Source organism: Epinephelus fuscoguttatus, linkage group LG20 (genome assembly GCF_011397635.1).
Source record: "Epinephelus fuscoguttatus linkage group LG20, E.fuscoguttatus.final_Chr_v1".
NCBI classification, from domain to species: Eukaryota; Metazoa; Chordata; class Actinopteri; order Perciformes; family Serranidae; genus Epinephelus; species Epinephelus fuscoguttatus.
In genome coordinates this window covers 22,813,993-22,831,347 of record NC_064771.1, presented here as the reverse complement: position 1 = coordinate 22,831,347, position 17,355 = coordinate 22,813,993, and the positions used below count along the sequence as shown (strand labels likewise).

The 17,355-nt window shown below is 38.1% G+C and overlaps 1 protein-coding gene across 29 annotated transcripts in view; it reads left to right on the top strand.

Moving 5' to 3' along the window:
• Window positions 1-9,291, top strand: part of tcf7l2 (transcription factor 7 like 2) — a 103,830-nt gene extending 94,539 nt beyond the window's left edge. For 6 of the 29 annotated variants that reach the window (XM_049562861.1, XM_049562863.1, XM_049562876.1 and 3 more), the window contains 5 exons: window positions 857-964; window positions 1,624-1,672; window positions 2,459-2,509; window positions 3,638-3,710; window positions 6,976-9,291. In XM_049562861.1, the coding sequence (XP_049418818.1) occupies window positions 857-964; window positions 1,624-1,672; window positions 2,459-2,509; window positions 3,638-3,710; window positions 6,976-7,432 (738 nt within the window). In that variant the 3' untranslated portion in view covers window positions 7,433-9,291. Of the gene's footprint in view, window positions 1-856; window positions 966-1,609; window positions 1,673-2,458; window positions 2,510-3,637; window positions 3,715-4,261; window positions 4,335-4,879; window positions 4,942-6,975 lie in introns of those variants that run through there. The other 23 variants (XM_049562875.1, XM_049562862.1, XM_049562858.1 and 20 more) reach the window with 13 other exon arrangements.
• Window positions 9,292-17,355: the final 8,064 nt, after the last annotated feature.

Sequence of the window (17,355 nt, the reverse complement as noted above, 5' to 3'; positions counted from 1 at the left end):
AGTTCTCTGATAACATAAGTGGAACCTAATACTGTCTTTTTACTTCATACTTACCACCTACCTGTGAGCAAATGTAGATTATAGGGCTGCAACTAACAATTATTCTCCCGATTATCACAATTAATTGATCACTAAGTCTTTAGAATGTAAAAAGTACTCATCAAGAGCCCAAAGGGATGTCTCCAGATTGCTTCTCTTGTCCAACCAACAGTCTGAAACCCCAAAACTCTTCATTTATTGTCATAAATGACACAGACAAGCAGTAAATTCTCACATTTAAGATGCTGGAGCAGCAAAAGTTTGACATTGTTGCTTGAAAATTTGACCGAAATGATGAATCGACAATCAAAATAGTCGGCGATTCATTTTCTTTTGATCAGCTAATCGATTAATACACTCATCATTGCAGCTCTTGTAGATGTGTCTGTGTTTATTTTATTTAGAAAGGGACAATGCACATTAATTAACATGATATAAGCACTGGTAATAAAACAATGACATAACCATGTAACCAAAAACATTAAGAACGTACTATACAAAAGTACAACATAGAACCATATTCAGTAACCATATTCCAACATAAAATCTATCTCTGCATGAAACCACAACCTTAAATTTATACTTACCCATAATGCTTTAATAAAAAAAAGACAATTTGTCCAAAAATCAGTCGTAAATGTGTTTTAAAATGATCTTTAAAAGTCCTTAAGAGCATTAAATCTTAGTGTCTTGATACCTGTAGACACCCTGATTTCGAATTGAAGTCCTATGCACAACCTGTATGCTGTCTGGTTCCTGCTCATGATGAAAAATCTTTCTCTCTCTTTCTCTTCCTGTCTTGTTTTTCCTCTTACAGTGGCATGCCCTATCGCGGGAGGAGCAGGCCAAGTACTACGAGCTGGCCAGGAAAGAGCGACAGCTCCACATGCAGCTGTACCCCGGCTGGTCAGCACGAGACAACTATGTAAGTTTTTAAGTTTACAAGTCGGGGGGCCTCTTCTTTTCCCCTCTCACTAGGTGACAGGACCAGGATGAGCTCTTTGTTTTCTATCTAGCCTGAGGGATCCCTTTTTTCTTGTAACTTTCTTTTGATGTGCATATCTGAGATCTAAGCCCACCTTATTGTGACACGAAGGGATATTTGTAACAAAGTCCGACCCTGTTGTTGTTAATATGGATCCAAGGTGAATGTTTTGCGCCTCAGACACATTAGCACGCAGACTCTAATCAGCTTCGTCCAGTTTTGGGATCGAGCTGACCAATCATCCATGAGCAGCCTTAGAGAAATCTGTCTCCCAAAGCAGAAGCTCGTCAAGACGTCTAGATGTTCACAGAGCAGAGGAAAATGAGACAAAAGATTACAGACAAAAAAGAAGAAAAGAGTAGAGAAAGACAGAGAGAAGGGAGAGTTCTGGTCTGGCCTGCAGTGGCTGATACAAACCGGAGGGCAGAGACAGAAAGAGGAAGAAAAAACAGGCAGAGAAAGAATGAATGAATAAATAAGTAAACACAAAGAAGAGTCCTATTCTCTGTTTCATGTTTTGGGCATTCTGCAATATAATAACTAAGGTTCCTGTCTGTGTCTATTTTTTTCTTTCTATTTTTTTGGCGGCTAACCAACAGGGGAAAAGGAAGAAGAGAAAAAGGGAAAAGCAGCAAGCAGAGAGCAATGGTAAGTGAGCTGCAATTATCTCCCATATTAGAAGAGCCCCATCATGTGTCAGGCAGATGTGACATCTTGCAAGATAAAAGTCAAGCTAGTTTTTTTGTGTTATGTTTTTTTTTGTATGTGTGTGTGTGTGTTATTGTGCCTGGCTTTTTTCTTTCTTTCTTTCTTTTTTTTTTGTATAGTTATGCTACCCAATGCAATATTTAAATGGTAGAGTTGCTTGTAATACCCCCCTTTTCCCATTTTTCCCGAGCCTTCCCCAGCTAATAACAACTGAATATGCATGACCCCCCCACACTCCTCACCTCCCCTCTTGACACCCCCCTCCTCCCTCCCTCCTCCCCTCCCCACTTTGCCCCTTAGCGTTCTGGTATTGTGATATGTATGTTTTGAGAATGTGAAGTTGAAGCATTGTGAGAGCCATTAACTTTGCTAGTGTTGTGTGCGTGGCCCCGTTTTATAATGCCTGTGCCCTGCAGATAGCCTGCACTACTGTACTCTGTGTGTGTGGGTGCGTGCGTGTGTGTGTGTGTGTGTGTGTGTGTGTGTGTGTGTGTGTGCGCTTGTTGGGCTGCCCCTTGCTTGCTTTCATGCATGCTTTTATATCAACATAAGAAAACAAAACAATCTCTTACATCTTAAAATTAAGGAGGTTTGCTAATTCTATGATTTGATTCCCATGATTCTTCTGATCATTTTGTGAGGAGCGACTTGTCATTGTGTATTTTGCGCTCGTTTGGTGACGGATTTCTTCTTGAAGGCCTCTCTATCTGTTCTTTTTTTTTTCAGAACACAGAGAATATTTTCCAAACCCTTGCCTTTCACTCCCTCCGATTACAGGTGCTAATGTCATTTTGAGTATTAAATTACTAACTTGTTTTTATTTTTTCTTCTTTTTTTATTTATCAATGTATATTTATCTATCAATGAATGTGCACATATGAGGCAGGTTTAAGATTAAACTATATGAAAATGCTCTTTTTTTGCTTTGTTTGCTGCTTTTCTTTTCTTAAAATGTTGCTATTTATTTGACTTCCAGCTAGATGATATTTCATTACCTCCATTTACTCATGTTGCTATTTAGTTTTAGAGCATTCTCCATATTTTGGCACTATGCAGTATGCTTGAGGAGCTGATTATATAAAGTTAGATTATAATTGTGGAGTATGACCTGAAGGATGTGATGTCAGGGTAAACCTCCTTAATCTGTACGCTTCAGTAGCTGCGCTGCCTTTCCTACAGGCCAGCATGAGTTTGGCTTCACTCCCCTTTTACTCCCCAAGACCTGGCCTCAAACACTCCGCCACCATATTCCGCTGTCACTCCGCTCTACTTCTGGGAACCGCACGGTCGCCGGGTAGAGCTAGCAAGTGACTGGCAGCTTTTCCTGCACCAGACAGCCAACGTTGGTGGAAAACAGTCAAGTGTTTGATGCCAGGTCTAAGGAGTAGATTCCCTCTTCAGGTTCCAGCCTTTTTAATCCTTCCCCTGGCGAGGGCTAACTCACGACCGTGCTGTTTTAGCAGTCTGCTACTGCTGCCTAGTTCTGCCACCTTAACCTTGTCTTTTTGAAACCATAGTGCACTGTAACACCTAGTGGTAAATCACTCCAACCTGCATTTGCTCCACTTATACCCTCTCAACCACATATGCATCTTCAGCTTTAACTCCAGTTAGATTTTAGAGTCTTTATTAATCTTAATTTGATAATTTGCATGCAGTTTTGATTCGTACTAATGTCTCAAACAGTCTTTAAAGGCACACTTGAGAATGGCTTTACGGGTGTTTTTTGGGGGGGATTTTCTTGCACATTGAGCCACTGCAAAGCTTCATAGATTCACTGTTACCTGTTTTTTCTCCTTATTTCTCTCCTCCTCTTGATTTCTGTTCCTTATTGTTTTGGTTTTTGGTTCTTTTCCCTTCTCTCTGCTGGCTTCCCCCCCCTCCCCCTCCCTGTTGCGGCATCAGACCTGAGCGCTCCTAAGAAGTGTCGAGCGCGCTTTGGGCTCGATCAACAGAATAACTGGTGTGGCCCGTGCAGGTGTGTATGGTGTGTGCTTGCACTGGCCAGGGCCAGGTGAAGGCTGGGTAAACTGTACACTGGGACTTCCTCCTTGGCTCTCTTGCTGCTGCCTTTCTCTTCCTCTTCTCCTCCCCCCTCCCTCTGTCTGTCTGTCACCGCCAGGCTATCGTGACCTCTCAGCTTCCTCCAGCCACGCCCTGCCGGTCTATCTCTAGGTTCCCACTATTTGATTTTTTTACCTGCTGTTTGGGAAGAAGGGTATTAACAGCATATGCCAGAGTGTGTATGAATGGCGTGTGAATGCGTATGTGTCGATGAAGAAACATTTGGGGTTTCGTTGCAGGATGTACAGTACAATAAGCAGGCTAAACTGGCAGGTCGGGGCTCGGAGGATCTGGAGCCTGATGGCTTGTTCAATATGGAGGACATCCCAGTGTTGCCAGCCTAAACCTAAGCCCTGGCTACATGTTTTTGTCCGTGCAATGACGTGTCCATTTTGTTTTTTCTTTCTTTTTCTTTTGTGTTTTTGTCTCTGTGTGTATGTTTGTGTCTACCTCTTTGGCTAACAGATGCAAATACCCCAAAGAAGTGTCGTGCCTTGTTCGGGCTTGACCAGCTGAGTTTATGGTGCAAACCATGCAGGTATAACTGCTGTAGTACCAATGGGAGGAAGACATCCACAATGAGCAGCTTCTTCTCCTTGATTATTTGCTCAGATATCCCTCTTAAAATGCGTTTCCATCAGTGTGGTAACAGATGGCAAACTCCTCTGCTCCTTTTTTTCCTTACTGAGGAGCTTCCTGCTATAAATTCCCTCGCAGCAATTTTTTTCCCCTCATTGAACTTGGTTCAAGCCCAGTGGCAGAAAATGGATTTCTAAATAAGATTACTGAGTATTTTATCTCAAAATATCTTGCTGAAAGATCATGCTTCCCTAATGTCATTTGGAATAACACGTCTTACAGTCTGGTTGAAATCCATTTTCTCTCCATGCAGTGGATAATTCCCTCCCATCTTAACTGTCATGTATGTTCTAATTGGCGTCCTTTTGAATAACAATGTTATGCTTACAAATTTAGCCCTGCTTTCTCTGAGGGCCTGCTCAGTGACACTCTTTTCTGTGCCCTCTTCCTCCTCCTTCTCCACCTCTTCTTCCTCCAAACTCCTCTTCAATAACCCTTACTTAGTCCCTACCTGTTGTCTTTCTGTTCTGACACAAGCAGTCTTTGAATTGGGAATATTTTCATGGTAGGTATTTGTCTCTGCTAAGTAATACCCTTCTCTGTGTCTGGCTTGCACCACACCCTTGCCCCACCCTCTCTCTCTTGACACAACTCTTCCAACACCAGCCATCGCAACACATTGTTTGTTTCCGCTTCTACACGTTTCATGTGTCGTTTTAGTCGCTCATAAGGGCCGAAGTCAAAATTTAGCAGCATTAAGAGGCCATTTTTAGCTGTTTAATAGAATATTTTTCTCCATTTTTGTCATGATTTTAAATGCACTGAATGTCCAACGAGAATTTAACACATTAACTACTCTTTTTTTTGCTGTTAAAATCGTCTTTGAAGCAAGTAGCACATCACACTCCACTCCCTCACAGTCCGCCATTGCCGGTGTTTCCACTTGGCTCTTATTTCCCTCCCAGCTGAAACACACACGATAAAAAAATAAATAAATACAACAACGCATTATTCCTTAAACAATAATAGCAGATCAGGAGATCAGGAGACTGGAAAGCGCGATAATTCACTCCTCGTTTTAGGAGCCGAGAGGTTAAAAGTTCTCTCTGGGCTCCATTTCCTAAAAGATGCATCTGGTGTAATTTCCCCCGAGACGGCAAAAATCAATAACATACACGGGCACATACTATGAATCGATATGTCTGTTAAAAAATGGATATTAGCTCATTTGTTGCAGTTTGACAGACAGTTATCGAGAGCAAGATGTCTATGTAGTGGCAAATGATAGCTTTTTATGGCCGGTCGATACACCGCACCACCCGGCGCTGCAGTATCAGTGTAGGATGCACTAAAAGCCTTATCCCCACTCTTTTCTAGACTTTTCTAGTGTTCTATACCGTCCGCTGTCGTGTGCCTGTACTGTCGAGCTTATCTGAAATGCATGCTTGTCTTTCACCCTGGCATGCAACAAGGTTTCGTGAGCCCTTTTTTATGTGATTTGTCGATGTCCCTCTTCCTTTTCATTCTCAATAATCTGCTCTCTTTGTCCGTGTTTACGTAGACTGTTCCCCCATCAGAGTTACAGGGAAAGCTTCAAACAGCCTCACTTAAACAGCAGATCAGCCTTATATGCTCCAAAAGCCTCAATAAAAACACCTTAGTCTTCTTTTTACCTACTCCCTGTCCCTGTGAGTCTTAAATACTAATACTCCATGGCCTTCAGGCATCTTTGTGATAGAATGGAGAGCTGAGAGAGGGGTCACTGTCAGGGTCAGGGTAAAGATGAAGTGGGCAGAGATTCCCCCTTAACCAAATCTGAGCACAGCCTTCGCAGGAGAGTCACCGCAGACAAAATGCAACAATCCCCTACTCTCCCAGCTCCCCCTCCCCCCCTCCCCTGCTCGTTCACTGGGTTCCACCGAGCGCAACGGGCCTGGCCTCGGGACTCGGCAGGCGGGGGGGAGGGTCCCGACCCCAGGCAGGAATGCAAACATGATGCCTTGACCCCTCACGCACACACACACACTCGTGTCTGTGGGGCAGATGCGGAGTAGTAGTGTGGATCTTGTTGACTTTTTCGCCTCGCATCCAAACTCTGTCCCCTCAGGAGAAGAGAGAGTAGGGCCAGATCGAGGTAGACGAGTGAGACAGGTCCAGTAACCTCGTGTGTTGCTGGAGAGAACATGCTGATCCCCAGCTGGAGCTCTGCCAATAAGACAGGCTCGAGTTTACATCCAGAGAGCAAACCATTACTACATCTAATCTTCTCTCATCATCATCACCATCATCATCATCATCTCTGTGTGTGCTTCTCATTTCCCTGCTGCTTCCTGTCCAGCTGCTTCACCTGTGATCTTTCCTTCATGTCTGTCCTGTCTGATGGTTTAGTATTTGGAAATCAACTGTCATTTCTACCACCTCTTCTCTTAGCACGAGCCGCTTAAACGCACCTGCAAATCCGTCATGTGAAACCAGTTTCATGGAATGGTTGGACTAAATTTAAAACAAGGTGCATTTAAGTCGGCGGCAGTGCTAAGAGGCGATGCGGTTTGAAGACGTGATGCTAAAAGATGCTCTCTCTGTCTCGCCTTGTCCCCCAGGAGAAAAAAAAAGTGCATTCGCTACATCCAAGGTGAAGGCAGCTGTGCCAGTCCTCCCTCTACGGACGGAAGCTTACTAGACTCCCCCCCATCCTCCCCCTCCTCAGTGGTTCCCTCCCCCTCCTCAAAAGAGTCCAAACCTCAGACTGAACAAATGCAACCTCTCTCACTGACTATGAAACCGGCCCACCAGCCACTCCACCACCCGCACCTCCTGGCTGGGCCTCCACCGCCATCTTTGGTTCAGCTGGAAAACTCTGCTGCAGCTAGGAAAACGCCCGGCGCCTCCTCCCACAACGGAGCCCTGGAGCACGGTGACGTCTCGTCCTCGCGGCAGCCGGGCTCCTCTGTGGCGTCCTCAATGGCCCGGCCCTCGGCATCGCTGTGTCATTCCCACTCGCTCCTCCCCTCCACGGCCCCTCAGCCTCTGTCGCTAGTGACCAAGTCTATAGAATAGTCTACCCTATTCTTCTCCTCTTTTCTAGCTCTGCACACACACACACAAACACACACACACGCACACACACACACACACACACACAAACACACCTTTCTAGGCCCTCTCTCTGCTATATTTCACTTGCTGTCGGTTCTTTTCTCTTTACGTTTCTGTGCCATACGGCTTTGAAATTTTAGTTTTTGTTTTATTAAAGTTCATTGGTCAATATTTGACCCATCATTATCAAAAAATCTAATTATTATAAAGAAATGATACAATGAGCTGTAGTATAGCTTTGTGAATCTGCCAAAATTTTTATGAATTTTGTTTTGTCTTTTTTGTAGTGTTAAACAGTGCAAACAGAAAAATTATCTAGTTCAACTTCAAAATGTTTAAAAGACGGATATAAAAAGGTAGGCTAGATTATTCAGTGAGCCCTTTTCTTGAAAGAGTTGGTTCTCCTTCTTTATTTGTATTAAATACGAGCTTGCGAACCAATCATTTGACATCTGTTCAAACTCTAGGAGGGCATGAGGCTAGCGGTGACACCTCTCCGAGGAACAACTTTAATTGTGATGTTACTTGTTCTTGTTTAAATGTACAGAATAATGGGGAGGGGGGGGATTACTGTGTTAAATATGCATTCTTCCACTGCGTTGTCTTTTTCTTTGTTGTTTACCTTTGGGGCGGAGTCAGGCAAGTTGGGTGGGCTTGAGGGGAGGTCGGGGTGGGAGGGTTGAGGGTTATTAAATTCAAAATGTCACAACGCTAGGACCAGTAGTATTTATTGCTTTAGAGATTGCTTGTTGTATCTTGTACGTGTCTCTTTTGACTTTTTTTTTCTTAATACATTGTACAAATATTTTTTCTTAAGGTAAGCGACTTATATATGAATGATCCATTTTTACAAGGAGGTTTTAAAAGGCAAATCTTTTTGTTATTGATTTCTTTCCTCGCTGAAAACCTGGATTCCACTCAGTGTACTGTGTAGATCTCATGAACAGAAGTATGCACAACTTCATTTCAAGAAATGCGTCTATAAGCCATTTTACAAAAAGAAGAAAAGAAAACTTGAAACAAGAGACAGTGGGTACCGTGTCTTCAGTAGTTGGAAAAGTGTCTAAAGCCCTTCTTTTTTATTGCACAGTCACATCTCTCAGACTGTAGATTCGTGTACAGATTTTCCGTGCCAAATTTTGTGATAATTTTCTCTGCCCCTCTAACCATGCTGTAGGGATCCTTTTTTTTGGTTTCGTTGTCGTTTGTTTTTTTCTTTTCTTTTCTTTTTTTTTTTAATTTCGATACCATTCTTTGCTGTGACGTTACATAGATTGCTATGTATGTAGTATAAATGTTGCTATAACAAATGTGTTTGGTAGCAAATTGTCAAATATTAAAATTTAAACTTAATAAAAAGGCGGACATCATACTGTATAAACCCACAAGGGCCAAATTATGTATATTAGGAGGTTCATAAAAAAACTATTAAATACAAAAAAATACACAAACTGCCACTTTTAAGTACACTACTACATATAGGTAGATAGAAAAAATAGGCATGTTGATGTTGCAAGAGGCTGTAAAAAAAAGCTACAAGAGAATCATCCACTCGGTGCCATTGTAGTTGACATGACGCGACTGTAATCTGTCGATTTCTTCTCTGGTTTATTAAGATGCTAATGATAAATAGTTTGAATGTTTCCTTAACGGCTGTGATGTTCCTGTTCTATTTTATGCTCTTATCTTTTTGTTTGTTTGTTTTTCCTGTTATTTTAAATGGTTCCAAAACCATGTTTTTTTGTAATGAATAAATGTTTATGCTGTACAGTCTCTGTAGCATGCAGTTCTGTATTAATAAAAGCAACTTAGTATGTGCACATCTGCGTCCTCCTTTTATTCCCAAATTCACTGGCAGGTGCAGCGACCTAACAAAGTGTTTGAACAGCATCCCGGCGAGTAGCTGTTATTCAGCTACAGATTGTAACATTGAATCACCAAAGAATGTGACAGTAATTTGGATATCTTCTTGAAATAAAATGAATAAAGTTACAGTCCAATAGAAAATCATGCCTTTGTAATTAAAATGTGGAAATAGTGGCTCAGACTTCATGGTAAGTTGTAAAAAAAATATTAAAACCCAGTAACTTTGTAAACAGAGGGGACAGTGTAAACTGTGTAAGCACAGACAGAAATCAAGAAATTATCAGTGAGGTCATTGTAGCCAAGAAAAAATGAAGATACAAAGGACAGAAAGATAGTTTAAGAAACAGTTTCTACAAATCTGGGGTTCTCAATTCTTTGTGTAGTGAGAGCTCTGGATTTGTTGGGTGTCTGTAAATTAAAGAGAATGGTCTAGACATATGAAAAGTGCTTTGGGATAACCTTTGTGATTTGGCACCATACGAATAAAATTAAATTGTCTTGTTTGCACGCATGCAAACTTTCAGCCATTTAACCAATCAAACACTTAGTATTTCACTTCAAATTCATTCACTTAGCAATCTAACAAGCCACAAACAACCTGTTCTTTTCAAGTGATTACGTGACTTCATGGTGTGAATGTTTCTTTCCAATGATCACACAGATCTCTCAACTGCATTCGCTTACCGATATTTTATCACAAATTATATGTCATTTTTAAAGGAGACATTGGACTGTACTTCAGCTAAACGAAAATACTGTGTCATCTCTCCAGGAGACATCTGATAAAAGAGAATGTTACTCAGTCTAAAGCTCTAATTATGTTCACAGTCTGCAGGCAAATGACTCAAATGAGGCAAACTTGTCAGGAAACATGTTCTTCCAAAATGTTACATCAAGACAAGCGATTTAGTTGATATGCTTTATGTTTGTTCCTTAACAGAAAATATAAATGTACTCCCCACATGATGACTTTCTGTAAGATGGAGTAACTGAAGTCATGCTTTCTAATATTTTCTTTGCTGTGTGGTAGAAGTTCACTGTTTCATGAGCATAAAAGTACACCTGGGATAATTTGTACTCATTTCGGTGGTTCTTCCTCATTTAACATAGGTATCAGTGACATCCATATACCATCATTATTTAAAGACCTATTGTTTATTTTTTAAAATGAATGCCCTCTTAAGAGTAAATCTGTCATGTATCTATTTATTACCATCAGCTATGCGGGAGCATAGAAAGACTTTACTTCCTAAGGTGTAACAAAATTCATGTCAATAGCAGCTCCTGTGTACACTTGTGGTTTCATTCTTTGCACATTTTGGATTTCACTTTAACTGTCTATGTTGTTATAAAGTAATCTGAAACTGTCATAGTATAGTATGAATAAAAGTCATGGTATAGTATGCCAAAAAGATGTCATAGTATAATATGTCAAAAAAGTCACTGTATTGTATGTCATTAAACATCATGAAAAAAAGTCATAGTATAGTATGTCGTCAAAAACCATGAAAAAAAGTCATAGTATAGTATGTCGTCAAAAATCATGAAAAAAAGTCATAGTATAGTATGTTGTTAAAAATAATGACAAAAAGTCATAGTATAGTATGTCGTCAAAAATCATGAAAAAAAGTCATAGTATAGTGTGTTGTTAAAAATAATGAAAAAAAGTCATAGTATAGTATGTCGTCAAAAACCATGAAAAAAGTCATAGTATAGTATGTTGTTAAAAATCATGACAAAAAGTCATAGTATAGTATGTCGTCAAAAATCATGAAAAAAAAAGTCATAGTATAGTGTGTTGTTAAAAATAATGAAAAAAAGTCATAGTATAGTATGTCGTCAAAAATCATGAAAAAAAGTCATAGTATAGTATGTTGTTAAAAATAATGAAAAAAAGTCATAGTATAGTGTGTTGTTAAAAATAATGAAAAAAAGTCATAGTATAGTATGTTGTTAAAAATAATGAAAAAAAGTCATAGTATAGTATGTTGTTAAAAATAATGAAAAAAAGTCATAGTATAGTGTGTTGTTAAAAATAATGAAAAAAAGTCATAGTATAGTATGTTGTTAAAAATAATGAAAAAAAGTCATAGTATAGTATGTTGTTAAAAATAATGAAAAAAAGTCATAGTATAGTATGTTGTTAAAAATAATGAAAAAAAGTCATAGTATAGTATGTTGTTAAAAATAATGAAAAAAAGTCATAGTATAGTATGTTGTTAAAAATAATGAAAAAAAGTCATAGTATAGTATGTTGTTAAAAATAATGAAAAAAAGTCATAGTATAGTATGTTGTTAAAAATAATGAAAAAAAGTCATAGTATAGTATGTCGTCAAAAATCATGAAAAAAAGTCATAGTATAGTGTTGTCAAAAATCATGAAAAAAAGTCATAGTATAGTATGTTGTTAAAAATAGTGAAAAAAAAGTCATAGTACAGTATGTCGATATTTTCCATGAAAAAAGTCATACTATAGTTGCTCAATTTTTTCCATTAAAAAAATCATAGTATAGTATGGCGATTTTTTTTCCACAAAAGAAGCTGATAGTATGTCAATTTTTTTCTATTAAAAAAAGTCAGAGTATACTATCTCGATTATTTTTCCACAAAACAGTCATAGTATAATATGTCAACTTCTCTGAAGAAAAAAAGTCAGAGTATAGTATCTAGATTTTTTTCCACAAAACAGTCATAGTATAATGTCAAATTCTTTGAAGAGAAAAAGTCAAAGTATATTATGTCGATTTTTTTGTCCATAAAAAAAGTCATAGTATAGTATATAGATTTTTTCCATGAAAAAAGTCATGGTATAGTAGGTTAATGATTTTAAACAAAAAACATCATACTATAGTATGTCGATTTTTTTTTTTCCCAGACAAAAAGTCATAGTATAGTACAGTCAAGTTTTTTTTTCACAAAAAAGTCATAGCATAGGATGTCCAGACCTATAGTTGGTCAATTTTTTCCATGAAAAAAATCATAGTATAATATGTCGATTTTTTTTTTTTCACAAAAAAACTTGAACTATAGTATGTCAATTTTTTCTATGAAAAAGTCAGAGTATAGTATCTCCATTTTTTTCCCACAAAACAGTCATAGTGCAATGTGTCAACTTCTTTGAAGAAAAAAAAGTCATAGTGTAGTATGTCGATTTCTTTTCCACAAAAAAAGTCCTACTATATTATGTAGATTTTTTCCATAAAAAAGTCATAGTATAGTATGTAGATTTTTTTCCATGAAAAAAGTCATGGTATAGAAGTCCATGATTTTAAACAAAAAACGTCATAGTATGTCAATTTTTTTTCCAGAAAAAAAAAGTCATAGTAAAGTATGTTGATTTTTTCCATGAAAAAAGTCATGGTATAGTATGTCAAAGATTTTGAACAAAAAACGTCATAGTATAGTATGTCGATTTTTCATTGCATATGATATTGTCAAGAATCATGAAAAAATGTCATAGTATAGTATGTCATCAAAAATCATGAAAAAATGTCATAGTACAGTATGCTGTCAAAAATCATGAAAAAAAGTCATAGTATAGCAAGTTGTCAAAAATCATGAAAAAAGACGTCATAGTATAGTATGTCTCCAAAAATCATGAAAAACGTCATAGTACAGTATGCTGTCAAAAATCATGAAAAAAAGTCATAGTATAGCAAGTCTCCAAAAATCATGAAAAAAGAAGTCATAGTATAGTATGTCTCCGGAAATCATGAAAAAACGTCATAGTTTAGCATGTCATCAAAAATCATGAAAAAAAAGTCATTGTATAGTATGTCGTCAAGAATCATGAAAAAAAGTCATAGTACAGTATGTCGTCAAGAATCATCAAAAAAAGTCATAGTATAGTATGTCGTCAAAAATCATGAAAAAAAGTCATAGTATAGTATGTCGTCAAGAATCATCAAAAAAAAGTCGTATGGTATGTTGTCAAGAATCATCAAAAAAAGTCGTATAGAACGTCGTAAAAAATCATGAAAGAAATTCATAGTATAGTGTGATGTCAAAAATTATGAAAAAAAGCCAGTGTAGTATGTTGTCAAAAATCATGAAAAAACGTCATAGTATAGTATGTTGTCAAAAATCATAAAAGAAATTCATAGTATAGTGTGATGTCAAAAATTATGAAAAAAAGCCAGTGTAGTATGTTGTCAAAAATCATGAAAAAACGTCATAGTATAGTATGTTGTCAAAAATCATAAAAGAAATTCATAGTATAGTGTGATGTCAAAAATTATGAAAAAAAGCCAGTGTAGTATGTTGTCAAAAATCATGAAAAAACGTCATAGTATAGTATGTTGTCAAAAATCATAAAAGAAATTCATAGTATAGTGTGTTGTCAAAAATCATGAAAAAAAGTCATAGTATAGTATGTCGTCAAAAATAAAAAAAAACCATCATAGTATAGTATGTAGTCAAAAATCATGAAAAAAATTATAGTATGGTATGTTAAAAAAAAAGTCATAATATAGTATGCCAAAAAATTTCATAGTAAAGTAGATCATAAAAAATGACATAGTGTGGTATTCCAAAAAACATGTCATAGTATAGTATGCCATAAAGAATCCAAAAAAATGTCAGAGAAACAAAAACTGCAGCTGTTAAACAGGGGAAAATACAAATATCTACAAGGCCATACATGCAGAGAGAAAGATCATGGTGAGTATTTGGCACTCACTCTCACATACGGACTACAAATATTGCAAGCTATGACGCACAGGCATTACAGTATATGCACACACTACATACTTGAACGTGGTCTGGGATCAATCTATGTTCACACTGTAACACATACAGTACACAGACATGTCTCTGTCTGTATTCAATTGCTTCAGCAAAGATACATTTTACTGCCAAGTATCAAAAGGAGGACAAAGAAGACTGTATTCCCTGTGTAACTGTAAAAAAGGTGGAGAGTACAGAACAGCATGAATTTGAAGAAGACTACCTGACCATGCTGGAAACAAGAGGGAAAACTATCGTGCAAAAAAGTTCAGTTCTGATGCTGTGATCCCTAACACTTAGATCAGACAAATCCCCTTTCAGCTACAGTGTCTGGCCACATTCAATATTACCTATGTGTCATGCAAATGGACCTCCAGTGCTAAATTAATAATAAAGTGATACTTGTCTAATCCCCTTAGGGAACCTCTCCATTCCCTTGCTTCCATCTATGTGGAGGCCAGAGTTCAGGATTAGCTCAGAGCAGCACCTCTGGAGCTGCTAGAGATTCAGCAACTTGCTGATGAACACTTGAATACGGCTGCTGACAAAAGGGGCTTGTTGTGCGTAATGTGTGTATTGTAGCTGTCCATTTCTATATTTTGACAACACACTCAGCACTTCAAAACCGCTTTTAATACATAAGCTGCTGGATGTTATATCACAGTAATGATCTAATTTTGTGTTGGCTTATACGGCCGGCTTCTTGCTGTTTCATCTGTGAAATATTGTTGCTGCAGCCTCTCAGTTCCTCCAGGAGTCCTATCAGTAGTTATGTCAGGAATTCTGTGTACAAATTTTCCGTATTAGAAGCAGCACACAGGCGTTACATTGCAGTCAAAGCAGGCTATGTTGTTTGGGTTGGTCTCCACTTACGTGACGTTCTCACCGGATCAACAAAAGCTTTGCAAGAAAAACAGTCTCTGTGTGTGCACGCTGGCAAGTGAGTGCAACATTTTATGGATTCAGTCCGTACACTGAGGAGAGCAGCATTGATTTCTTATTTATTTGAAGTTTGTTAAATCTACAAAGTATCCCAGCAAACAACGAAAAAGTATTAAAGTGTAGCTGAAATACAGCGTGCATGTTGTACTTGAACAGGGCCATAATGTATAGACCGTCCTCTAGTGAATACCAAGCAAAGAAGAACTGAAACCAGGGGGATGGGTTCAGTTGTGATCAAGCAAATGCGGGACTCTTCTTTGTTCCCTTTGAGTGTATACAATATGTACACTTAATGCATTTGTGTGGGCTATACCCTTGAACTATAAACCATTAGACTAGCGATGTACAACACGGGAGCGTCCGTGACGGTTCTATTACATTTCAATGAGGAGGAAAGGTGTTGTATACCTGAGTAAAGAAAGGACGTTTTTTGATGTCAGTGTGGCATGGAGGAACAATGTTGAAGGCCATTGCTGCAGGCAAGCATACAAATCAGAAAACATTGCAGAACATTAAATATGTCCCCTAGGTTACAACAAACAAAACACAAAAAGGAAATTGTTTCGGATGTTATTAAAAAAAAGAGACGTATACCCCTGACCCTGATCACAGCAGCAGAACAGAATTGAAAGGTTGGAGAAATGGCCGAAGCTCATAGCATAAACATCTACACTCTCCTTTGCCGAAGATGAAAATGCCACGTTTTCTTACAGCTTCATATTCACTGATTTACGCTGTCCTCCATAATGACATTCCCTTTTCACCCCAATTAGGTTTAATATGAAGTTAAAAGAGAAGAGGATAAAAGGTCACTGTTCCGTTTCTGTGTGTGTGTGTGTGTGTGTGTGTGTGTGTGTGTGGGTGAGTTTCCGAAGGTGCTCTTCAGTTTGGCTGCTTTTTTTTGTGAAAAGGAGTTCTTATAAGGCTCTTAAAGCGAAAAATGAAGATAAAATTAAAGAGCTCGAATCGCACGGACAGTTCAAAAGAACACATTGAAACCAACTCCTATGCATTGGAGCCCTGCTGTGACCTCCATAAGGGTGGAGCAAACCCTCATTCATTCCTCATGCACTTTGATATGTCGCTTCCTAAAAGACCAATGCTCCAGCCAACAACATTCATTGGTTCAAAAGGCACTTGAGTAATTGTTTGGGAGTTGGAATACTGAGTCGGTGCCCTGGTTGTGCCGTTCACGGCTGTATCTCATGATCTCAGGACCTAAGTTATGAGTCCAAGGATGAACTGGAGTCCATTGATTTTTTTTTTTTTTTTTTTGCAGGATTATATAGGGAAAAAAAACACAAAGGTAAAGGTTTCCAAGGTCACGTCAATACTTATTACAAGTTTGCACTACAGTGTAGGAGAAATAGAAAAAAGATACAGAACAGCAAGGTCTGAGTGTTTCAAGTGATGTGTTGTACTCTCAAACAGTGGTGTGAAAAAAAAAAGTTATTTCAGAAAGCTAAATGTAAAAGGCCTTTTGGAAATCTTTTGAAAAGGGGAAAGATCATTATATGTTATACATTATCAGAATCAGTGCAGCATCTGGCCAAATTTTGCATTAACATAAAAGAGGACTGTGGTGCTACAGTATTTCAATTAAAGAGTTCATGGGGATGCCGTCACTTTTGGCTCTTGTCAGTTTCGCAAAAATTTGCTATAATAAACAAAAAACATTTCAAAGACTGGCGTTTAAATGAATTTTACTAATTAAATAGAATGTTTTCTATTTCTGATATTGGATGCATCCTTTTTCCACATTTTGTGTGTGTGTGTTTTGTTAAGGAAATTAAAGGAAAAATAGATTAAATTAAGGATTATCTGTTGCTACATGTTTGCCATATGTTGCTATATGAGCTGCATACTGTTCCGGGAAAACACATGAAACTACATTGGAAAAAAAAAAATCCAGAGAAATAGAGTAAGCACGTACAAGAACTCCTGGATGGCAAAAGCAGACATTAGAGACATTACTTCATCTCATATGTCATCAGCTTTTGTTGCTCCAAACCTCCTGTCTATACCTATTTTCATCCCTTTTAAAGCATACAAACGAGTAACTTGTAGACTAAATATCCTCCTCTTTTCCTAAACTAATTTTTGAAAGAATCATCCCACTCTTTATTCACTAACAATTGTCCTCTAACCTTGAAGAACAAAATGATGCACATGAAAGGTGGGTATTTCGAGAGATTTTCTCTTTCCTACAATATGAAAGAGTCCCTTTTATCTAAGAAATAAATAAGGGCGACCACACAAGGGAAATTTTGGTACAATTTGGTGCACAATGCTTCCCCTAAAGGACTATCCTGTGGTGTGCCAGTAACAAGGCCATCTTTAATCAGAAGGAT